This window comes from Medicago sativa, chromosome 8, assembly GCF_051527215.1.
Source record: "Medicago sativa cultivar Bolivia chromosome 8, Bolivia_mono, whole genome shotgun sequence".
In the NCBI taxonomy this organism is placed as follows: domain Eukaryota; kingdom Viridiplantae; phylum Streptophyta; class Magnoliopsida; order Fabales; family Fabaceae; genus Medicago; species Medicago sativa.
Window position 1 is genome coordinate 55,086,372 of NC_140756.1, and position 24,296 is coordinate 55,110,667.

The 24,296-nt window shown below is 37.1% G+C and overlaps 3 protein-coding genes and 1 pseudogene across 4 annotated transcripts; 2 read left to right on the forward strand and 2 right to left on the reverse strand.

Moving 5' to 3' along the window:
- Positions 1 to 2,874: 2,874 nt before the first annotated feature.
- Positions 2,875 to 8,162, reverse strand: LOC146899639 (uncharacterized). Its single transcript, XM_085736827.1, has 3 exons — positions 6,465 to 8,162; positions 3,979 to 5,559; positions 2,875 to 3,483 (listed from the first exon to the last, which is right to left on the reverse strand). The coding sequence occupies exons 1-3, from the start codon at positions 8,160 to 8,162 to the stop codon at positions 2,875 to 2,877; spliced, it is 3,888 nt and encodes a 1,295-aa protein (XP_085592953.1).
- A 1,420-nt stretch (positions 8,163 to 9,582) lies between these two features.
- On the forward strand, positions 9,583 to 13,608 carry LOC146899640 (uncharacterized). Its single transcript, XM_085739217.1, has 4 exons — positions 9,583 to 9,657; positions 9,749 to 9,898; positions 10,022 to 10,309; positions 13,253 to 13,608. Exons 2-4 carry the CDS (start codon positions 9,866 to 9,868, stop codon positions 13,271 to 13,273), a joined length of 342 nt encoding a protein of 113 aa, XP_085595343.1. The 5' UTR covers positions 9,583 to 9,657; positions 9,749 to 9,865; the 3' UTR covers positions 13,274 to 13,608.
- A 3,675-nt stretch (positions 13,609 to 17,283) lies between these two features.
- LOC146899641 (cytochrome P450 93A3-like) lies at positions 17,284 to 19,205 on the forward strand (annotated as a pseudogene). Its single transcript, XR_015024146.1, has 2 exons — positions 17,284 to 18,196; positions 18,477 to 19,205. The product of XR_015024146.1 is annotated as a cytochrome P450 93A3-like (transcript).
- Positions 19,206 to 19,284: 79 nt separating this feature from the next.
- On the reverse strand, positions 19,285 to 21,394 carry LOC146899642 (protein NRT1/ PTR FAMILY 4.6-like). The gene is made up of 2 exons (XM_085739216.1): positions 20,918 to 21,394; positions 19,285 to 20,328 (listed from the first exon to the last, which is right to left on the reverse strand). Exons 1-2 carry the CDS (start codon positions 21,245 to 21,247, stop codon positions 19,357 to 19,359), a joined length of 1,302 nt encoding a protein of 433 aa, XP_085595342.1. The 5' UTR covers positions 21,248 to 21,394; the 3' UTR covers positions 19,285 to 19,356.
- Positions 21,395 to 24,296: the final 2,902 nt, after the last annotated feature.

Below are 24,296 nucleotides of genomic sequence, written 5' to 3' on the forward strand. Positions count from 1 at the left end.
CCAAAGGCAACCCCAAACTTATCATTTAGCAACATCCTACATAGCCTAGCTCAAAATAAAATTTTCGGGTAAATCATCCTAGGCTCTAGGCTTCATTTGTAGTTTGTCACCGAACAAAAAGTTCTAAACCTACCGGCTCAAATTGGCTTAGAAATGGATAAAGTAAAATTAAACAAAATAGGGTAGGCTTCAAAAAGGCTCACAGGACCAAGCACTTTTGCCTCAGTGTGTAAATGACAAAGACCAATCAACAGTAGAGAAACAATGCAAGTTCTAGAAATGTAGTTGCATGGAAATCTAATCTATCATATAAGTAAATTGAAAAACAAAGTTTCGGCAATGAACCTTATGGCTGATATTTCTGGGAGTTGTGACTACCTAGCAACGCCGTACACTTCGCCTTTGAAGAACCAAGTCACTCCTCCTTTTTGAACTTTCAGAATATCATTTCATCAAATCACTGTTACTAAACTGGAATAGGTCACCTGAAACAAACAAATTCATTGATAATAAACAAGTTAAAGAACAAGTACAAATAAGGGACACTACTCAAGTTCAAATCAAAATACAACTGAAACAAAGTACTGAATCACAAAACAAAAATAGAAATACTGAAAGCGATACAAATAGTAACTGTTTAGGCTAGACAAGGTGCCCAAATCACTGTCGTGCTCCTGAGGACCCTCCTGGTCCTGAAGGTGGAAATGGATAGTATAGAGGTTGTGAGTCTGCACCCGGATTCCTCTCAGCTTGAATCCGAAAGTACTCCGCTCTAATTCGCTCCTCTGCTCTGAGTCCCCGCTGCCTCTCCTCAGCAAAATAGTTCTCCATCTCAAGTGGGCTAGTAAACCGGTCATAAGCATTAGTCCTTGCATTAGCACTCTGACGGTAGAGCTCAGCCGCCTCATAAAAGGGTTGAGGGAACGCTGGTGGGGGCATCCGATCTCGAGAAGAAATGTCCTGAGCCCAGTTTGCCATGGCATAAGTATACTCCATGAAATAGGGTGGAAGACCCTGTTACTGCACCTGAGGTGGTGGCACTTGTTGTGGAGGTACCTGTAGGATGTGATCCTGTTCCATAGCCTGACGCTCTTCTGCCTCCCTAAGCTTCCTATCATAAGTTTCTTGTTCTCTCTCAAAACCCTCTAACACAGAATCAGAAATAAACCTCAAAGACCTCACATACACATCAGTGGGTTCGACCGGAACCTGAGCTTCCTGACATAGTCTATTAATCAAACAACAATGCCCCAAAGTATTCTTATCAGTGCTAATCAGCTTCCACAAACTATCCTTCATCAACTGAGCAACATCTATCTCTTCATCAGCTATCAATGCCAGCAAAATAATCACCCGGTCTCTTAACATCTCAGCTGTCGATGAAGTTTGCTCAATAACAGTCAAAATAAATGAAGCCCATGCCTTGTATTCTGGCAGCAAATCGACAGTGTTAATCCTCTGAGGTCTTTCCAAAGTTCCTATCCACCCTTTTCCATCTCTCATAAGCCCCTCAAGCAAACTATCCCATGCACTTCGACTTCGGAAAGTATCATATACCTGCTTCCGATACACAACATTGCACTTCTCTACATCCCTCAAACCAAGCACTCGCTTAATGTCCCTCTTCTGATAACTAACCTTCTTCCCGCGCACATAAGTGTAACCATTTTTCTGAACAAATGCATTTGTCAAGAATTCTAAGGCAATGCTCGAATTACTCTCCTCGGTTACCATGTTCACAATTCCTTCCCACTTCCTTGCTTCAATTTGCCACACAAAAACAGGGTGCTTCACCAACTTGTCCATAGCAATACCCCTCTCCCTGTTGAAAGCCCTCTTATTAATCAAATTGTACCTTTCCTCCGCTATCTCCGAAACAAACCTTTGGTATGGTGGTTGAATGGGTGGTTGAGGTTGTGGTGGTTGAGAAGAGGTTCCGGTAGATCTTTTCCCTCTACTTCTCTTGTTGGTGGGTTCTTGAGTTTGGTTTTTATCTTTAGCCATAGTGGTTGTTGGAATTGGAAATGAGTATGTGAATTTGGGAGAATAAAATTTGGGGATAAAGTTAGGTTTTGGTGAAATTGATGGAATTTGGGTTGAATTTGTTGGCAAAAAGCTTGTGGGTTTGATTGGTGATGATGATGTGTGGTTTGTGGGAATGATTTTGAAGGTTAGGGTTAATGGGTATTGGTGTTGTTGATGAAGGTTTATGAATTGGTGAGGTTAGAGATAAAGATGTGTGTGTTTGTGAATGGTTTATGAAAGTAAGGGATAATGGGTAATGATGTTGTGAGGTTAGGGGTGAAGATTGGTGAAGTTTAGAGATGGTGGGTGAAGAGAACAATGGAGGTTTGTGGTTTTGTGTTGTTGTTAATGATGAAGATGAAGAGAGAAAGCCAATTTTCGGTTCCTATGGGAGTTTGGACAGCATAATTCTAAGTGTGGACTTTGGGAAGAAGAGAATGTTGTAGTGCTGTGTATATGGGCAAAGAGCAAATCGGCCACCGATGATAAGAAATCGGCCGCCGAAAATTCCAGTAAGGAATTTCGTTTTGCTTGCTTCAAAATCGGCCACCGAGCCAGGCAAATCAGCCACCGATTTTGAAGTTTTTTTTTTTAAAACTGTACAAAAATTGATGAAAAATATATTTTTGGTGTCAAAAATTGGTCACCGGTTGTGAAAAACGACTACCGATTTTTGACATTTTCAAAGGAAATTTCTGAATTTTTTTGTGTGGGACTTAAAATCTGTAGTGCCCACATTTTTCATAAAATAAATACAAAGATAACGAAAAGAAAAATATACCTACGATGGGTTGCCTCCCATCAAGCGCTGGTTTAACGTCCTAAGCTTGATGGTCCACTTTTCTTTCTTCAAGTGGGTTGTAACGAGATGGACTCCCTTGAACGCTCTGACTCTCCCCCATAGTATGGTTTGAGTCTTTGTCCATTGACCTTGAAGGTCTTGTCAGAATCGAGGTGTTGTACCTCAATAGCACCGTATGGATAAACTTTCGCCACTTTGAATGGCCCGGACCACCTTGATTTCAGCTTTCCAGGGAACAACCTCAACCTGGAATTAAAAAGTAGAACAAGTTGCCCTTCTCTAAACTCCCTAAATTGAATCTTTTTGTCATGCCATTTCTTTGTTTTTTCTTTATAAATTTTGGCATTCTCGTAGGTGTAGTTCCGGAACTCATCCAACTCATGGAGTTGAAGAATTCTAGACTCACCTGCTTTAAAAAGATCAAAATTAAGGAGCTTAGTTGCCCACAAAGCCTTGTGTTTAAGCTCTAAGGGAAAATGACAAGATTTTCCATAAACAATTTGAAAAGGGGACATACCTATAGGTGTTTTGAAGGCAGTCCTATATGCCCATAAGGCGTCATCAAGCTTAAGAGACCAATCCTTTCGGGACGAGTTCACAGTTTTTTCTAAAATTTGCTTGATTTGCCTATTGGACACTTCTACTTGTCCACTAGTCTGAGGATGGTAGGGTGTGGCAATCCGATGATGCACATTGTACTTTTTTAACAATGCCTCCATCTTTCGATTGAGGAAGTGGGTGCCTTCATCACTAATTAAAGCTCTAGGAACCCCAAAGCGTGAAAAAATGTTTTTCTTAAGGAAGGCAACCACTACTTGAGCATCATTGGTTTGCGTGGCGATTGCTTCTACCCACTTAGAAACGTAGTCCACTGCCACCAAAATGTACATCTTTAAATATGAGGATGGGAATGGTCCCATGAAATCAATTCCCCACACATCAAAGATTTCCACTTCTAACACAGGATTTTGTGGCATCTCGTTTCTTTTTGAAATATTTCCTGTGCGTTGGCAACGGTCACATTTCTTAACATAGGTGAAAGCATCTTTAAAAAGAGTAGGCCAAAACAGGCCTGACTGAAGGACCTTTGCAGCAGTCCTATCCCCACTAAAGTGTCCCCCATAGCTGGAGTCGTGGCAGTGCCACAACACCTTTTCTTGTTCATCTTCGGGGACACACCTTCTTAACAAACCATCAACCCCCCTTTTGTACAAGAACGGTTCATCCCACACATATGACTTGCAGTCATGTAGGAATTTCTTACGTTGTTGGGAGTTAAGGTCAAGAGGAATAATCTTACCCACCATGTAGTTCGCATAGTCCGCGAACCACGGCACCATCGTAAAAGCTAAGATGTGCTCATCAGCAAAGAGGTCCTTGATAGGCCTCTCCTCCTCTGTTTCATCCATCTTCTCCAGGCGAGAAAGATGGTCAGCCACCGTGTTCTCTGATCCTTTCTTGTCACGGATCTCTAAATCAAATTCCTGCAACAACAGTATCCACCTAAGAAGCCTTGGCTTAGATTCCTGCTTAGAAAACAAATACCTTAGTGCAGCATGGTCTGTGTAAACAATGACTTTAGACCCTAACAAGTAAGATCTAAATTTATCAAAAGCATAAACAACAGCCAGAAGTTCTTTTTCAGTGGTGGCATAGTTAAGTTGTGCCAGATTCAAAACGTGGCTGGCATAATAGATAACATGCAACAACTTATCTTTTCTTTGACCAAGTACTGCCCCAACAGCTATGTCACTTGCATCACACATAATTTCAAAAGGTAGTGACCAATCAGGTGCAATGACAATAGGGGTAGTGATCAATTTTTGCTTCAAAGTATTAAAAGCATTCAAACACTCATCATTGAATTGGAAGGGAATGTCTTTGATAAGCAGGTTAGTGAGGGGTTTTGCTATTTTTGAAAAATCTTTAATGAACCTCCTATAAAAACCTGCATGGCCTAAAAAGCTTCGAATGCCTTTCTCATTAGTGGGCGGAGGAAGTTTTTCAATTACTTCAATTTTAGCTTTGTCAACCTCTATCCCCTTGTGGGAGATTCGGTGACCCAAAACAATTCCCTCTCTCACCATGAAATGGCATTTTTCCCAGTTTAGGACTAAATTAGCTTTTTGACATCTTTCCAATACAAGAGATAAATTATGCAAACAATTATCAAAAGAAGAGCCAAAGACAGAGAAATCGTCCATAAAAACTTCGATATGTTTTTCAAGCATATCGGAGAATATGGACATAACACACCTTTGAAACGTGGCAGGGGCATTGCATAGCCCAAATGGCATCCTCCTGTAAGCAAATATCCCATAAGGGCATGTGAAAGCAGTTTTCTCTTGATCTTCAGGTGCCACTGCAATTTGATTATAACCGGAGTACCCGTCCAAGAAACAGTAGTAATCATGACTCGCTAGCCGCTCTAACATTTGATCAATGAAAGGTAGTGGGAAGTGATCTTTCCTTGTTGCGGTATTCAGCCTCCTATAGTCAATACAAACTCTCCACCCGATGACTATACGTGTTGGGATCAGCTCATTCTTCTCATTTGTAACCACGGTAGTCCCACCCTTTTTAGGAACAACTTGGACGGGACTCACCCACGAACTGTCTGAAATGGGATAAATGATACCAGCTTCAAGTAACTTCACCACCTCCTTTCTAACCACCTCTTTCTTGGCTGGATTTAATCTTCGTTGTGGCTGCACCACCGGCTTGAAATTGTCCTCCATCAATATTTTATGCATGCAGAAAGTAGGACTTATTCCTTTCAAATCCTCAATAGACCAACCTAGAGCACCCTTGTACATTCTAAGTACCCTTAACAATTTTTCTTCTTCAAGTTTGCTCAAGTTAGAATTAATAATGGCTGGGTACTTCTCTTTCTCACCAAGGAACACATACTTCAAGTGAGAAGTAATTGTTTGAGTTCAACTACCGGTGTTTCTTTTGATTTCTCCACAACTTCGTCTTGAGGATGAAGTTCCTCCCACCTAGTAGGGGTGCGACGGTTGTGGGATGGAGAGGCCTCCAACATAGCTAGGACTTCACCTTCTTTAGGATCCTCACTTTCTTGTGCAATTTCCGGTGGCAAGCTTAAGACTCTTTCAAGCGGTAGGGCTGGTATCTCTTTTTGGAGTTTTTCTTTCACAAAGGATTTGATCATGTCGACCCTATAGCATTTTTCTTTCTCTTCGGGGTGCTTCATAGCTTTAAGAACATTCAATTTCACCACCTCATCAAAGAATTTCAAAGTTAAAGTGCCATCTTCCATGTCAATTAAACACCTTCCGGTTTGCAAGAATGGTCTTCCTAGTATCAAAGGAATATCATCATCTTCTTCCATCTCAAGAACAACAAAATCTACCGGGAAGATGAATTTATCAACTTTCACAAGAACATCTTCAACTATGCCATAGGGAAATTTGTAAGACTTATCTGCAAACTGTAGAGTCATCTTTGTGTCTCTTACTCTTCCAATGCCCAACTTCTTATAAATAGACAAAGGCATCAAGCTCACACTAGCTCCAAGATCAATCAACGCCTTCTTAAAAGTTCTATCTCCAATGGTACACGGAATCGTAACACTACCAGGATCTTTTAGCTTCCTAGGGATTTTTCTTTGTAAAACAGCACTACATTGCTCGGTGAGCATCACATCTTCATCATCATCAATTGTTCTCTTCCTTGAAAGAATGTCCTTCATGAATTTTGCATATGAAGGCATTTGTTGGATAGCTTCAGCAAAAGGAATGTTGATTTGTAGCTTCTTGAACATCTCAATGAATTTTGCAAAGCACTTGTCATCTTTTTCTTTCTTCAACCTTTGAGGGTAAGGCAGCTTGATTTGTGGCTTTGGAGCCTCATCTTTCTTTTTCTTTTCCAGCTCTTCAACAACTTGAGTAACAACAGGATCACGCACTTCAACCTCCACTTCAATTAGTTTAGGAGGCGAGTCACCTCCATCATGTTTAGCTTGAGATGATAGTGATTCATCCTTCTTCATGCTTCTTGTGGTTACCATGTTCACATTTTCATGATCCCTTGGATTGGTAACAGTGTTGCTTGGAAGGGTTCCTGGAGCTCTTTGAGTGAGTTGTTGAGCAATTTGCCCAACTTGAGTTTCAAGATTTTTGATCGAAGCCCTTGTATTCTTTTGAGCCTCTCTGGTTTCTTGAGCTAAGGAATTCATGTTGGTAGCCATTGCTTCAATTGCTAACTCCCAATCCGCCTTCTTTGGTGCTTGGTTTGATGGACCTCCTTGATAACCCCCTTGTTGTTGATTTTGAGAACCACCTTGTTGATTTTTCCATGAGAAATTTGGATGGTTCCTCCAGCCTGGATTATATGTATTTGCAAAAGGGTTATTTCTAAGCTGGTTCCCTTGATTGCTGAGGTAGTTCACCATCTCCACTTGGGTTGCATCCATGGGCACATCACAATGCATAGTGAAATGAGGGCCAGTGCACCAATCACATTTGACAGTGTTCATTTGATTCACCGGGGCAACCTGTGGTTGAGTTAAATTAAGGGCTGCCATTCTCTTTGTCACTTCAGCGGATACTGCATCTTGAATCTGCTTACCAGTGAGTATGGCTTGAGCATTTTTGATCTCAAGTTGATTCAGATCTATGAGTCCTCCTCTTGTACCACCAGTTCTATCATACAACTCCATTTGTTCATTAAGTGCAACAGCTTCAATGACCTTGATTATTTGAGAGGCGGTTTTGAAATTTATGGAACCACCAGAAGCTGTATCAAGAACTTGTCTAGTAGCCAAACATAGACCATTACAAAACATCTGCATTTGAACAGTGGTATCAAAGTTATGCTCGGGACATGCTGATAGTAGTTTCTTGTATCTTTTATAAGCTTCTCCCAAGGACTCTCCCTCTTTCTGTTGGAAATTGGAAATGTCTTGTCGTCTTCTCACAAACAGGGCTGTAGGAAAGAATTGCTCCAAGAACTTGTCTTCCATCTCATTCCAAGTTGTTATGCTACCAGCAGGTAAGGAATCAAACCACTCATAAGCGTCATCAGTCAAAGTAAACGGAAAAAGTCTCAACCGTTTGGCTTCTTCAGAGTGCCCTTGCACTTTTGCTGTCTGACAGAGTATCAAGAAACTCTTCAAGTGCTTGTTGGCATCTTCATTGTACTTTCCAGCATACTGATTCTCCTTCAACTCCCGCAATAGACCGGGATTGATCTCAAATTTGTCCACCGTTACAGGCTGATTAGTAATGGTCAACCTGTTTCGGTTTCTGTCACGAGCCCCATAGTCTCCGAGAAGTCTTTCTTCAGGCTGATCCGGTGGTGGTGTTCCCTCCATCTCTTTGTTTACTTCGATTACCTCTTCTTCCGTGTCAGTCTCCACTTTGCTTGCCTCTTCCTTTTCCCTAAGTTTTCTGAGTTTTGTTTCTTTCCGGATTGCTCGGCAGTACTTTTCAACTTCTGGAATAAAGGTAAGTTCAGCTGAGGGCTGGCCTCGCAAACAAGATTAGACAATGAGTGAGTAATAATTTTAAAATAAAATAAAAACAATAATTTTGTTGCAGAGCAAAAAATTTCTATTAAGGAAAATAAAATTCAACAGTGATTTGGCAATCCCCGGCAACGGCGCCAAAAACTTGATGGCGTATTTCGCAAGTGTACGAAATCGTTCAAGTAGTAAAGTTAAAACGGTAAGACCGAGTGTCGAACTCGAGGATCGCGTTATACTATTGAATTGTATTTAAGACTTAATTGAACTAAAAGGTACGATATTTGTTTTTAGTGCAATAATGAAAATAACGGGAAGTAAAGTGATTAAGATTAATTGGAGAAAGATGCTAGGGATGAATTTCACTAGATGACCATGAAAAACTAATAACTTAGTCTCAACTATTGAATCGACTCATATGATTGTTACCAAATTATCTAATTTATTCTTGCCCTAATTCCTTAGTGACAAAAACTTTAAACCTAAAATAAAGACCTAATTCCTTAGTGAATTTGAAGATTAGGGTTAAGCATTAACGAACAAGAATTCTCTTAATGATTCCAAGGGTTTGTATCTATTCCTAGATTACAAAGGCAAGGATCTCTTATTTCAAAGCGTTTATCAATTCCACTTCCGTATCACAAAATAAACCGTAAATCAATTTAAAGGCGGCCGACACAATAAAAAGCATTAAGAACGGAAATAAGAGAAACAATCATGTGAATTTCAATCAATAAAATAAACTAGGTCATAACAAACATGTTCATCTAGGTCTATTCATCCCCAACAAAGGAGGGTTTAGTTACACATAATTGAGCAATAAACAATAAAAGAAGAATTACAAGATGAATTCATGAATAAACCTTGTTAAAACTCCTTCAATGATGTTCCAAGTTGCTCCAAATCGCTCTCCTATGTGTTTCTAGGCCTTTTGATCTCCAAAAATCGTGTTACCACATTCAGAAAACACCTCTTTGTATTTATAAGAAGCTCAAAATCGGCCACCGTGCTCCAGAAATCGGTGGCCGATTTCCCAAAACGCGTGCCAGAATGACCAAAATCGGTGGCCGATTTTTAGCCATCGGTGGCCGATTTTTCCAGTAACATTTGGCCTAAAACTGCAGCAAAAATCGGTGGCCGATTTTCAGTTTTCAAAATCTTCAATTTCTTCTCTTTTGTAGCTTATAACTCCATGCATTGCAATGAATATGACCCAAAATGACATAAAAATGCCTAAGAAAAACTAGGATGACAGAGTGTCATCATTGACAGAAGTGAATTTCATAACGGCCTCCTAGATGATGACGAGGATCTATATCTAGAGTTGCGTCATTCGACATCAAAGGTGAAGTTTTACTTTTATGCTTTATATGTTTTTACATGTGTAGTTTGGTTCTAATATTGCGCCATCACTTGTTGTTATCGTGTACGTGCAGTGGCCAACTCATGCCCCTGTTCTGGATTATCCTGAATTTCGCGATTTACATCATCTGAAGTTCATCCTTCCATTCTTCAACTCAAATCTTCTGGTAAATGTTCTTGAGCAATGCCACATGCTTCAAGTTCTCATAATTCAGAGCAACAAGGTTTGTTGAATTTTGAAATTTAATTCAAACATTCTTTGGTAGGTCTATATATACATGCATGTATGTCTCTATCTGTACACATATATTTTTGAGCCACGGTATGGTGTCCCTTGTTGGTTGTAGGAGGATCCACTACCATTGAGAACATGGCAACCGGAGTCAACAACAGTTTCTGAATGTCTCAAATCCCACCTGACCTATGTTCACATAGAAGGATATCAAGGACTTGAAGATGAATTGGCATTCGTTGAATATATTTTGAGGAACGGAGTTGTTTTGAAGACAATGCTTATTTTTGTTGATATTTCGATGAACAAAACAGACAAGGACTGTTCTCTCAAACGATCAAGAGACATACCAAGGGGCTCTGACATGTCCAACTTAAATTTGACCCAGCTGTATCTTCTTAAGGTGAAAACTCTCACTGTCTCTTTTTTATCTGTCTGACATGTCTTTTTTATCCGTCACTTTTACCACATTTTCAACTATACTGTGGCAGAACTACATAATTCCGTACCCCTAATGTATCCAAATTATTTTTGGTCTATTTTTTCCTCATAACTATGCCTAATTGAGATTGGCCCTTTGTACTACACTAAATTACTTTAGTCTTCCCGTGTAACAATGTTTGATTTAGGATTTTGATCTTTGCAAGAGTTAAAATTTTCTAAATTTATAAGGTTGAGAAAGTGATGATCTTTACATGCTTACTGATATTGTTGGAAAAGCTTATAGATTTTATGCCACTTATGTTAACTTAGTGATTTTCTTCTTTTTACTCTAGTTATTATTGCCAACATTTTCAATTCATTGTATAGTTTGAGATTTTTGTTGTTGTCGATTACCGAATTACTATTTTGTAAATTCTAAATGAATACCAATTATATTAATAGTATACAATAAAATTTATAGTCATACATGTGAGGACTCCTATGAACTCATTTGGAAACTTGAATAAAATTCTTAATTCGAAGCTCCCTCATGTTTGATAACTTTTTCTGTTGTTTTTTTTATTTTGGAGTGGCCTCTGCTGTTGTTGGCTTTGTTTGGTGGATTTAGTGGGAATGTGGAATTTGGTGGGGGTCAGTTTTGCTGATGGGAGGAGTGGTTAAGGTCCACCTGTTGGTGTAGGAAGGTGATTTTAGCTTTTTGCCAGCTTTTTCTAGATGATTGTGAATTTTTGTTTAGTGGTTAGTGTGTTTTATTCAGATATGTTCTGAAGTTGACTCTTAGATGTGGAGTATAAAAGTGGTTTTGGCTTTGAACTCACTATGTTGTCTTTGATGGGTGTTTTTTCTTTTTTCCACTGTCAATGGGATGAGTAGTGTGGATTCTGCAATAGTTGGTATTGGAGAGTGTTGGTGTGTGGCATGGCGTTGAATAAGTTCTTTTTTCCACTGTCAATGGGATGAGCAGTGCGGATTGTGCAATAGTTGGTATTGGAGTGTGTTGGTGTGAGGCATGGCATAGTTGTCAAAGCGGAAACGCGGCGCGGCGCGGCCACCCCAAAAATTGACGCGGCGCGGTAAGCGGGCGCGACGCGGGCACTATTACATGACGCGGACACTAAAACTAAATATTATATTATTAATTAAGGACTAAAAAAGTATGAAAAAAATATATTTAGTATTAATATAGATGAGAAATTAAAGATGATTAATTTTTTAGTATTAAAAACTATTATAAAATGTATTTAATAATTAATATTAATATAAATGAAGCATATATTTATTATTATTTTTTAACAAATATATTTATTAATTTATTAATATAAATGAAAATTTTATTTTGCATTCAAATTTAGTATTAATACCATTGTTATTTACCATTGTTATTTACTTATTTAAAATCTGTAAGCTAATGTCATTGGGCCTAGCCCAATGACCCAATGACCCAATCCAATCGAGAATACAATACACTAACCCTAGATCCCCTACTGTCTTTCTCTCTCCCAGCCACCACACTTTTTGACAGATCTAACTTTGTAAAAAAAGGACGATGATGAGGAGCAGAGAACGGATGAGATTTATCCCCAGATCGTCTTCATCTTGATCATATGAATTCCTAGATCTCTAATCAATCTTTCACTTCTTCCCCTTTTTCTTCATTTTGACTGTAAAAAAAGGATGATTAACAGAGAACAGAAATGAGATTTTGTGGTTTCTGATGAGATTTTTTTGTTGACCCGCATTGACCCGTTTTTTGGCCGCGTTGACACGCTTTTTGGCCGCTTTCTCCATGAAAAGCGGCCGCGAAACCCGGTTTTGTTCCGCTTTTGCCTAACGCGTGACTTGGTCGCGTTCTGACGCGCTAGGCTGTTTTCAGCCGCTCCGCGCCGCGATCGCGCCGCGTTTGACCGATATTGACAACAGAGAGGCATGGCCTTGAACAAGTGTATATGGGAGGGTGGTGGATAGTGAATTTGTACAGAATTTCTAATCAAGCTTAATATATAGGCTCTTTCAATTGTTTCTTTTAGAGGCGATTGTAGTATATTGGGGAACCAGAAAGCTTATGTCAATTACTTATGTCACTTCCTGCATAATTATGCAGCAAAGTGTGGGGGTTGGTTTTCTTATTTTTGTTGGGTTTGATTATGAGCTTGTGTGGATATACTCTTTTGTGATGAGAACTTGGTTGGACTGTTCTTTCCATAGTGCAGTTCTATTGCCTATGGTCTTTTTCTTTTATAAATGAAATGTTGTTTTACCTTTGTAAAAAATAAAAAACCTTTTTATTGGTTAGTTAGTTAGATTAGATAAATGATAGTGAGTAGGTGGCTAGTTGCTAATAAGCTATAGAACGTGGCTTACCAATTCATGGAAAATTTGAGTACAAAGTTTACTTAAGTTGTGTTTCATTTGAACGTTGTTTGTGTTAGACTGACATAGTTGCAAGGTAAGGCATATGTTCTGTTCTTTAATAAGGGGAAGTGTTTGTTCACTATAAACCCATGTTGTTTGTGTTAGATTGTCTAGAAAACCCAAAGTAACTCAAAATGTTATCATATTTTACAAATATTGAAGAAAACAACCTGCCTGATATATTGCATGGATTAGCAGATTGTTGGAAACAACAGAATGTGCCTGACATATTGCATGGTTTAGCAGATTGTTGGAAACAACACATTTGACCTTTTCCTCTCTTTTTGTTAAATCTGTGTCTACTTTGAAGGTTACTACTTAGTAATGTTTTTGATTTCTTAGAATGTCATTGTCATATAGTATGACTATAAGTGATGCAGTTGTTTGGCTTTAGCGGTAAAAGTAATTAATTAATTTAGATGTTAAGCAATTCTATGGTTGTAGTAAACTTTATGGGCTTTGAGTACATTTTCCGCTACATGTTTGGCAGTGCGCATTCGAAGTATCGTGATTTCTTAAGCTGGCATCAACATCTTTGGTCATATGCTCGGGGCTTCGTTAAAAAGAGACATTGTGAGCAAGCTGATAAATATGTATTTTGCAATTCAGTTAGTAATTTCTTTTTTGTTGGTTAATATCAACATATGGTACACAAGATCATAATTGTGACCAATATTACGACTATCTGTCCTAGTGATGCTCTTAAAAATTGTTATTTGATTTTTTTTAGATGTCAATTTATATGTTGCTTAAATATACCACCTTTAAATATGGATTACTTGCTTATATGTCCCAATTTATCTGATGCTTATATTTTCATGGTTTTTGAAAAGTTGAGGATGCTATTAAGTTATTCCCCTTAAGATTTTTTTTGAAGAGCAGAACAAGAATATGCTACATAATTTAATTACAAGAATTTGATTTCCTTTACAGAGCCTTGTTCATTGTAGTCAATCCAGTTCTGGACATGCGTCATAATGTTGGATTTAATGTTAGTTTTTAAGGTTCTACAATAAATATAACTAAATCAATTTAGAGGCATTGAGGGAACATGGATAAGCGGTGTCAGAGATGGTTTTGGAGTGGAGGTTAGGGTGGCCATAGTTTTTATGTGTTTCAAGTTGGTTGAAAGGGACAATGGTGTTTTGGATGTTGAACAATTAAGGGTGAGGTAAATTTAGTGTGGATACCGGGACGGGACACAGGCGGGTTTAGTTGCTTTAGAAGCCTCAAATAACTTGGCAATGTGAGTGACATGATAATACTCAGAGTGCTCAGGTAACGTAGATACCTTGGTGACTAACCAATTCAAAAGCATCAACTTACTCAGTCACGGTGCCCGTGTGTTTCACCTGAATGAGCGTCGCGAGTGGGTTGTCATACAAATCCCCAAATCATTGAGCGAGATTGGAATTATACAGGGACCAAGGCGGAGTGATGCCGAATTTCGTGTGCATGTAATTTAAGTGCCATTAAAAGCGTCATTGTCCAAATGGATTGCGGCAAAATGCACCTTCATCTTGTTAGAAGTTTCACCAAAGGAAAAGAACTGGCTGCATTTATACAACCACTCCTTCAACTTTGACACTTCAAGACGCCGAAACTGCACCTTTGAAATAGAACAATAATGTACACATTTACTATCTTTTATGAAATTTAATTCAATATGAATTCACGAGTCTTCAAATCTCCTCTCTACTCTTATGTGTATGACCCTTGACATGATATTTGGATCGCATATCCCATGTTTTTATTATATTTTTTTCTTCCTGTTTTTGTTTGAAATAGTCATGTTACGTCTCTATTATAAGCAAAAAATAATTCTTTAGTTTATTAAATAGTTAATGTATCTGATTAATATTACAAACCATATACATCAATTATCCAATAAATCTAACAAGTGATTTTTTTCTTTATCAAAGTGATAGGATGGTGTATTTGTTAGTAGGAAAATATTAACTTGTGCCTTTACTTGTATTTTTTTCTTTAGTTTAACTTGTGTCTTTAGAGCACAAGTTAAAAAACCAAACATACAAACCCTCTGATCACTATTATAAACAAATAATCATTTTTATAGGTTCATTGAGTAACTGATGTATTTGATCTATAATATAAATTAGATTCATTACTCAATGAATCTGTAAAGTTGTTTTTTTGCTTATAGTGAGTGGATGGTGCAAGTTTTTTTCCTGGAAATTATGCACTCAATATTTGAAAGTTGCAAAATATATATTTTCAGTGCAAAATTGGCCATTTAATTCATTTTTTTAGCCTTTAATCTTGTGCGACAAATGCAGGCACAAGTTAACATGACCTTTTGAAGGCGGGAATTGAATCCGAGAAAACTTCTATATCACTTTACTATTTAACTCTTACGCCTCATAAAAGTTCATATATCTAAAAAATGTGCACCCGTTCAAGCTGTAGACTATACATCTGCCGCATTTGAGTCGGCACATTTACCCTGCTCTGCCTTTGTTCACTTACTTCTGTGTCAGCCACAATAGCAGGTACTTGGTTGCATGAGTTAAAGTGGGAGGGTAAAGTGAAGATGACCATAAGTTATCTCAATTTCAACCTTGAGAAAAGTTGTTGTCGATGGTTGTAAGAGGTTGAATGATTAGAAGAAGCCCACAAATGCAGCAAAGAAGACCCACAAAGAAATGTGTAAGGCCATGGCAGCATGAAAGTACACATGGACATGGAAGATGGAAATAACTCCGTTATAGCACAATATCCCTGAAATCAAGGAAGAGGCAAAGAGGCAAAGACTGAAGAGAGCTCATCAGAAACCTTACACATTATTACAACCAATTTACTCCCTACGTCCCACTTCAGTGATTATTTGGTCTTCTGATGCAGATTAAGAAAAGTGTTAATCAACTTGTGTTTAATAACTCTGTCAAGAACATTCTCATCTTTGATTTTATTTTTATTTTTTTAAAAATCCTAGTGTTTTTAGGTTATGTAATTAACCCCCCCACCATTGATGTAATATATTTACTTCTACCCATCGTGCAGCTTCACGCTGATTTCATCTAATATTTGCGTTTATTCTTTGTTTAAAAAGTGAAGGACAAATTTTATTGTTTATAAAAAATATAAATTCTTGAAATTGAAGGTTGATTCTTGCATGCCAAGCATCAGGATGGGGTTTTTGTATGACTATAGGATAGCGTTAGGGCATTTTATTTTATTTTATTATATTTTGATCCAAGGTTGGGTCTTGAGATGTATGGATAATGAAAGGATGGTGGTCTGCGTAGATACAAAATGGGAATGAAGACAATAGGAAAAGGAATGGTGAATGCAAGTGAGACAGTCTAATGGGCACAAGTAAAATAATGTTTTTTGACAAAATAATGTTGTATTATAATAATTGTGTTTTTTTATTAGGTCAATAAGTCTCATCATATTTTATTTGATCTGATTGTGGAATTTATTGATTAAAATAGTGGAAACCGATTTGTAAATGATGCAATACATATTTCACTTGTGCACCATAGATCAAGCCTTACAAAGGATGGTAAAAGTAAAAACTCATCTGAGTCATTAAAATGACCATTTAAGCCATTTATTTTAATCTAATGCTAACAAAAGCCCCTCTCACTCACTCTCACATAGAAACTCATTTATGACTAAGTCATTCGTACTAGATATGTTGAAGAGTTACATTCATTCAATAACATCTTACTAGAATATTATTATTATTTTTTTTATCAAAATTAATTGTTGGATTCAAAGTTACTATCTATTTACACCTAAAAATAATTATTTTGTAAGCTCAATTCGGCAAACAGTGATTAAGTGATCAGACGAGGAATCCCTTCGGCATAGTAAAAGATAGGTGATGCTAGAGCAACCGAACAAGGAAGCTGATTCTTTCTTAAGACCATTAACTTAGAACGTGGGTCAGGCTCGAAACCGAGTTAAAGATATTGTCGGATCGGGAAGTGATGTTTTACCCACGATCCCTGCTCTTAACGCCCGTAACTGTTATGAGAAATGAGGGGAATGACACGATCTGTAGTGGAGCTACGCACAAAAGGGCGTTGTCAACAGATCATGTCGAGACGAGGAAGTTGAAGCCAAAAACGTGGGACACCACACGATTCCACTGCCGAGGGGGTTATCACGCAACACACGCGAAAATTAGTTGAATAGGGGTTACGTACCGTATGCCATGATGTTTGACTAATAAACAATAATTTTACTCTAAATACTCTGTTCATACATTGTAATTAACACATCTAATCAATCAAACAAGCTAATTTTCACAATTTATCCCTTTATTATTTTTGCTTTTATTTATACATTTCTTAGTGTAGCTCAAGCAAAATGAGGTGGGCAATAATATCATTTCTATGCTACTAAACGAATAACAGATGGATATCCGAATCTGTAGACACCCATTCTCATCCCTCTCTATATAACAAACCAACATTATAATTTGCCAATAATTTTTCTCTCTATATAACAAACCAACATTATAATTTGCCAATAATTCTTCCAAAAATTTCAAGTATGGCTGAAATGCAAGACTATATCCAACTTTCACTCGTTATGCTACTCTCCATAATTGCAATTCGAACCATACTAACAAGAAAAAAGAACAAGAATCATCTTACTCCACCCACCCCTCCTTCCCTACCTATCATTGGACACTGTCACCTTATCTCTAAGTTTCCCCACAAAAGTTTTCACAAGCTTTCATTTCAATATGGACCCATAATTCAATTTTTCCTAGGCTCTATACCTTGTATAGTAACTTCAAGTCCAGAAATAGCGAAGGAGTTTCTTAGAACTCACGAAACTTCCTTCTCCAACCGCTTATAAAATGCTGCAACTACCTACATATCATATGGCTTAAAAGGTTTCATAATTACACTTACGGTGACTATTGGCAGTTTGTGAAGAAGATGTGCATGTCAGAGCTTCTTGGTGTAAGAACGCTTAATCAACTCCGTCCCTTGAGGCAACAAGAGACTCTAAGGTTTCTTAGACTTTTGCAGAAGAAAGGGGAAACCAGTGAAGCTGTTGAAGTTGGGGGCGAGCTATTGACTCTCACCAATAGCATTATAACAATGATGACAATGAAAAAACTTTCGGTTCGAAGAATGATATTAGCGATGTTAAAGATATTAGGAAGATGGTGACAGAGACTGCAGAGCTTGTAGAGAAGGTTAATGTATCGGATTTTATTTGGTTTTTTAAGAAAGTAGATTTTCATGGAATGAATAAAAAGCTGAAAAGGATTCGGGATAGGTTTGACACAATAATGGACAAGGTAACAAAGGAGCATCAAGAGGAAAAGAAGAAAAGGGGTGAAGGTCCTCATCATGTTAGGGATCTAGTTGATATTTTGTTGGAAATACAAGAGGATGAGAGCAATGAAATCAAATTGACTAGTGAAAATGTCAACGCTTTCAACTTGGTAAGTCATCTTGCATACTATTCATTTGTCATCTAATGAACTAATATAAACTGGAAAATGAGGTTAATGGCGTTTAAAATCGTGTTTAATTGTATTTAACAGATGATTAATAAGTCGTGACATACAAAGAGCTAGTAAAATAATTATGATAAGTTTAACACCTTGTGTCAACTAGTCCCGACTAATATCTACAATGTGCCAACAACTTATATAGACGTGTTCCTCTCAAAACAAAAAACTTATATAAATGTGTTATAATTGAAGATTATGGTTGATGCAGGACATATTTATGGCAGGAACTGACACGTCTGCTATAACAATCGAATGGGCTCTAGCTGAGTTAATAAACAACCCACATGTGATGGAGAAAGCAAGACAAGAGATTGATTCAGTAACTGAAAAGATTATATTAATACAAGAGTCAGATATTCCCAACCTTCCATATATGCGAGCTATAAGCAAAGGAACACTAAGAATTCACCCTACAGTACCCGTTATAGTGAGAGAATCATCGGAAAGTTGCAAAATTTATGGTTATGAGATTGCAGCAAAGACCGTTTTATTTGTTAACTTATGGTCAATGGGTAGAGACCCCAAATTGTGGGAAAACCCACTTGAGTTCAGGCCAGAGAGGTTTATGAGTGAAGAAAATAACAAGTTTGATATGAGGGGACAAAATTTCCAACTCATGCCATTTGGAACGGGAAGACGGGCTTGCCCTGGTTACTCATTAGCACTTCAAGTTGTTCCGACAAATCTTGCTGCAATGATTCAGTGTTTTGAATGGAATGTTGATGGTAATGGAAAAGTTAACATGGAAGAAAAACCAGCTGTGACCCTTCCAAGGGCCCATCCTTTGATTTGTGTTCCTGTGACTCGTTTTAATACCATTCCTCGGGTGAATGAATACGCGTGTTTACATGTATTTACCACCACAGTCGTCATATTTATCTATATTAGAATATGTAAATATCTCTTATATTTAATATGTGTCTTTTATATTTGGTAACATCTTGATAGTCAAGTTAGTAACGATTTGATTACAACCAAAACTGACTTGACAAAATTTTGAACCATGTTACAATCTGTAAACTTGAAAAAGTACTTATTATTTAGAACCGTTTGAAAATTTTGATTTTTACATTCTAAATTTCCATTCATCAGTAATGGTTTCCTGTTCCTCTATACTTGTACCTAATTGCCCAAAACAAGTAATGCAGAAAATTCAAGCCAGTAAGCACACACATAAGCCAATAAAACCTCTCTAAATGATAATGGTTAAGGTTAGAACCAGATAACCAAGGTTTATGAGAGGAATTACCAGTAACACTATTAACTATTGATATAATCACTGAACTTAAGTAATAACCTAAAGCCAATGAAGCCCAAGTAAGTGATGTAGCCCAAGATCTCATTTTAATTGGTGCTTCTGTGAAGAAAAATTCCAACAAACCAGCCATAGTGAATAGATCAGCTGAACCAAGAAACAAGTACTGAAAAGCAATCCAAAAGAATGTTATTGGTATTGGTTTTGTTGCATTATCTAATAGTCCATGATTTGTTGCTACCCTTTTTCTTTTCACTTCAACTATAGCTGCAACTGCCATTGCAATTATTGATAGGACTAATCCAATTTCAATTCTTTGGAGATGTGTTATTCCCATTTCTGATTTTGTGTATTTTCTTGCAAAGGGTATAATTATGTGATCATATATTGGTGCTAGGATCATTATGAAGAGTACTGGGAAAATTCGTAATGAGGCTGGTGGTACTTTTAATGAACCGAATTTCGTGTTCATTGTCGCGGCTTGTTCGACTGAGAATGTTGATAGTTGAGCTAAGCAACAGTTTAGGACAATTGTGCAGGCGAAAATTGGGAGGATTTTTAGGACTATTTTTACGTCTTCGAGTTCTTCGACTGAGCATTTGATTTTTTCGTTTTCGATCGCGCTGTTGAGGAATCTTAGAGTGTCTGTTGGGGCTTGAATTTCCTTTACTTGTTTGGATGTTTCTCCTTCCTCTTTTGGTTTTCTAATATTGTTTGAATTTGTAGGGCTTGATGTCATGTTTACCACAGCACTACTGCTGGAATTTTTGTAGATGCAGTTATTCATTGTAGCAGCAACCAAAACCTGCTCATTCAATAACCATAGGTTACATTTAGTCAAGGATGTCTCACTTTATTTGATTAAGGTAAAGCATTGTTACAAGGAACTTCATAAAAAAATCATTAAAGACATGTTTTGGTTAGTAGAGTTTGGCATAATCACAGCGTGTTAGTGTGATTTCGCCAAACTCACCACGTGCAATGAAATAAAGAAAATGAGATATTAGTGGAAAAAATAATATACAATTTTCATATTTTAATAAACTAATATTACAAATAGAACAAGTTAAAATCAATGTTTTAAAATATGGATCGTAAAGCGAACCAACAGTAAGACATTTTGTTAATGGTTTAATTGGTCGGTCACAATTGAACGAGATAATTAATAAATAAATAAAAAAGTAAAAAATGAAAAAACTAAATTTTGGTTGAGCCAATCACGGTTCAACCAATTTAATTTGGTTTAACCATTCCGCAATATAACTAAAATCAAATCAACGGACGAATTTGTTAATTTTCGGTTGAACCGGTTAGTTTAGTTCGATTTTTAAAATATTGGTTAAAATAAAATAAAAGGGAGATACCAACTAATTATAGAGCATGAGGTGTGTTACCTTAAAAATGGTTGTAAGAGGACTTCCAGTAGGAATCTTATTCCTATATTTAGTAGAACCAGCCAAGAACACAGGAATAGAAACAAATATGCTAATAGTAGCAATTCCAAAACCCCATTTCCACCCAATATTATCTTCAATCCACACAACAAAAGTAACTGCAATAAGTGCACCACATGCTAAGCTAAAGATGAAGTAGTTAAAGAAGGTTGATCTATTCTTCCTTCCAGATACATTGTCCTCATCAAGTTGCTCAGCACCATGTGGTGCCAATGATCCCTTAATTCCTCCAACTCCAAGTGCAACTAGGTATAGTCCACCATACAACATTAATGCTTTTGCACCTTGAACTTCATGGCATACACTTGTTGGGTCACATGATGGTGGCTGAAGTGAAGATACACTTGCTTGTGTTGTGAGTACAATTAGTCCCTGCACATGTTCCAAAATCCCTTAGTACAAGTTTAAGAATTGTTTTGTATACTTCTTCTTATCGCATTTATAAATAAATATTACTTTTTTAAATTTATTGAATGATTGATGTATTTTACTATAATATAAGTCAAGATATATCAGTTGCTTATAAATATGATCGGAGAAAGTATTACCGTGTGTTTTATCTTGGTTTTCAGGTGTCAAACATTGATTACGTTTGAACCGTTTCAACCTTTGATATCTCATTTTTTCTTGGGAAGGGAAAAAAATAAGCAAAACCCTTGAGAATCGAGGTCCGGGAGTTGTTTTCGCTACGGGAAGGTGTTAGGCACCCATAACGACTATAGTATCCTATAGGAACCGTATTTACTTTCTACGCGCGCGCTTTATTTTTAAATGCTATTTGAAAAGTGATATTTACACCTAAGGTTTTACTAAGTGAAGAATTGGAGGGAGAAGAAAGCGTTTGAAGTTTTATTTTATTTGAATTGAAGAAATTTTGATTCCTTGCCTACGTACCCTTTTAAGGGATCAAATCCACCGTAGTTCTCTTCCAAAAATATTTTTTGTTTTTGTTGGTTGATTTTAAGTTTGAAAATTGGAATTTTGAAGAATGAGGGAGAGAGGCCTCAAGGGCATAAGATTGTGAAAAAGTGAGGTGGAATTAATTATTTTGCAAAAAAGGTCTAAGTATGATTAAAATTCATTGAGGTTTTATTTAAGAAAAGAAAGGGAAAATCAATGGGAATTTGGATCCCAAGGTTTATTTGGAAAATGATTTGAGTGATGTTGTTCATGTTTTTTGGAAAAGAGAGTTTTTTCTAAGTTTCAAATCTCCTAAACATACATCTAAGCATACATATCCTAAACATACATCTAAAATATCTATGTGATGTGTGTGCATGTGTCGGTGCTTGTGTCGGTGTACATCATTAGAGTCCATTGTCCTTTACATCATTGGCCTAAATACATGCTATGGTCTTGCAAGAAATTAAAATATAAAGGAAATTACAAAATTCCTAGGACTTTACATACTAAGTCTTTGCATGAAAGTTAAAGTGCAAGAAATTAAAGTGCAAGAAATAAGGAATTAAAAATGTAGGATGGAGGATGGAATGCTTATGAATGAATGAAACATGAGACAAAGGGATTAGTAGTACAAGATATGATATGGAAAATAAAGCAAGTAGAAGTTGCATGAACAAAACTTAACCAAAAAAGTAACAAAAAACTTTAACCAAAGAAAATGGGAAAATGGACTTGAAAAATTGCCATAGCCTCAAAGCAAATTTAAGACTTAAAATTCTCATATCAATGGTAATTTTCAAATGATTCATTTCAGCCATATTATGGGAATCATAAGGACAAATATGAGCCAAGACCTATAGTGCATTTTCAAATCCATTTTACACATTATTTCCCATTGTAACAATACACATTATTTACAAAACAAGGAATTTACAATTTGCACTTTCAAAACAGCCAACAAACACAATTCCCAAAAGTAAACACATCACATAATTGCATATTAAGTGTGACAAAATATTAGAATCAAAAGCATGCAAAGACTTCACAAAAATTGACAAGAAGTACCACAAGATCACAAGGAAATTTTACATAAACTCTTATCAATTTTTAACATGCAAGAAAAAAACACAAGAATCAAGCCTCATGTGTCAATATTAACCACAAGAAAGTTCACACAATTTGGAAGTTTTTCAAGACTTTTACCAAAGTTAAAATACTAAACTAAACAAACAATCAATATTTTCACATATATTTTTTTCTAAGCCATTTTAACATATAAAACACATCAAGAATTAATAAAAATATCAAGAAAAACAACTAGAAAAGTTTTTTTTTAGAAATTTTATCAAGCAATTTGGGGCAAACAGGGGTGCGAGTAGTCAAGAAACAGTTAAACAGCACAGGAAGGGGGTGTGTGCGTAGCAAAACGCTTCAGCAAAAGCATTTGGGCCTCAAATGGCCACTGGATCGGGTTTGGAGCAGGTATGGGTTGAACCGATCCACCCTAGGCCTATATAAGCCTATAAACCGGTTTTTTCATTTCCTACTTTGTTTTCTCTCACTAAAGCGAAGAGCTCTCTCTCTCTCTCTCTCTCTAGAAACTGGTCGCCGGAAGGTAAACGGGGAAGACGACCGGAAAACGCTCCGATGCGGTGGTCGGCCGTTGCGCCGCCGCACCGGAGCACTCTTTTTTTCTTTTTTCTAAAATATTTACCCAGAAAGCTTCGTCTTCGTCTTCTCCGTTCAAATCCGAGGCTAGTTTTTTTTGCAAACTACTAAAAAGGCCTAGATCTACAAAAATACTTCACGAAAATTTTGGAACCAAAGAGAGTAATAGTGAAGAGATGACGAAGGACGTACTTACCTCTTGATCTTCTGATCGTACCTCCACCAATCTGGCTTTGAACTCGCAGTTTTGCCTCTTACACCGATCTGGAAGTTGCTTAGCACGAAGCTTCTTCGTTCTTATTTCGCGATTCAAAACCTGATCTGATTTGCGTCCTCTTTCACAAATCCGTTGCAAAATTATGGCTTAGGTAAGTGATGAGATTCGTTTTGCTGGACACTGACTGATTCATTATTCTTCTTCTTTCTTCAGGTTCGATTTGTAAGCTCAGTGTTCTTGTGATTGTTCGTTGATGATTTGTGCGAATTTCTGGAACTCACATGCGATAATGATTCGAATGGAATTGGAGTTTGTGTTGTCTCAGTTACGATGGATGATTCGGTTAGGGAGCTTTTGTGGTGAAGGTGATGGTTGTTGTGGTGGAAGAAGGTGGAGGAAGGAGTTGGTTACGGTGGTGAAAGTTTGTTAGGGTTTGAACATTCAAGAGTGTTCTTGAATGTTCTTGAGACTTTGTTATTTTTGGTGTAGTTTGATCGAAAAATGCAGAGAGAGAAAGAGTAATAGTGTTTG

Coding starts and splice junctions, on each gene's coding strand:
- LOC146899639 (XM_085736827.1), bottom strand. CDS start 8,162: ATGGAGGGAACACCACCACCGGATCAGCCTGAAGAAAGACTTCTCGGA. Junction 5,560..6,464: donor TCACCGAGCAATGTAGTGCT/GTTTTACAAAGA, acceptor ATATTGATGGAG/GACAATTTCAAGCCGGTGGT. Junction 3,484..3,978: donor CCGAAGATGAACAAGAAAAG/GTGTTGTGGCAC, acceptor TACCATCCTCAG/ACTAGTGGACAAGTAGAAGT.
- LOC146899640 (XM_085739217.1), top strand. CDS start 9,866: ATGCTTCAAGTTCTCATAATTCAGAGCAACAAG. Junction 9,899..10,021: donor TCATAATTCAGAGCAACAAG/GTTTGTTGAATT, acceptor TGTTGGTTGTAG/GAGGATCCACTACCATTGAG. Junction 10,310..13,252: donor CCCAGCTGTATCTTCTTAAG/GTGAAAACTCTC, acceptor CATGTTTGGCAG/TGCGCATTCGAAGTATCGTG.
- LOC146899642 (XM_085739216.1), bottom strand. CDS start 21,247: ATGTTGTATGGTGGACTATACCTAGTTGCACTTGGAGTTGGAGGAATT. Junction 20,329..20,917: donor CTCTTACAACCATTTTTAAG/GTAACACACCTC, acceptor TTGAATGAGCAG/GTTTTGGTTGCTGCTACAAT.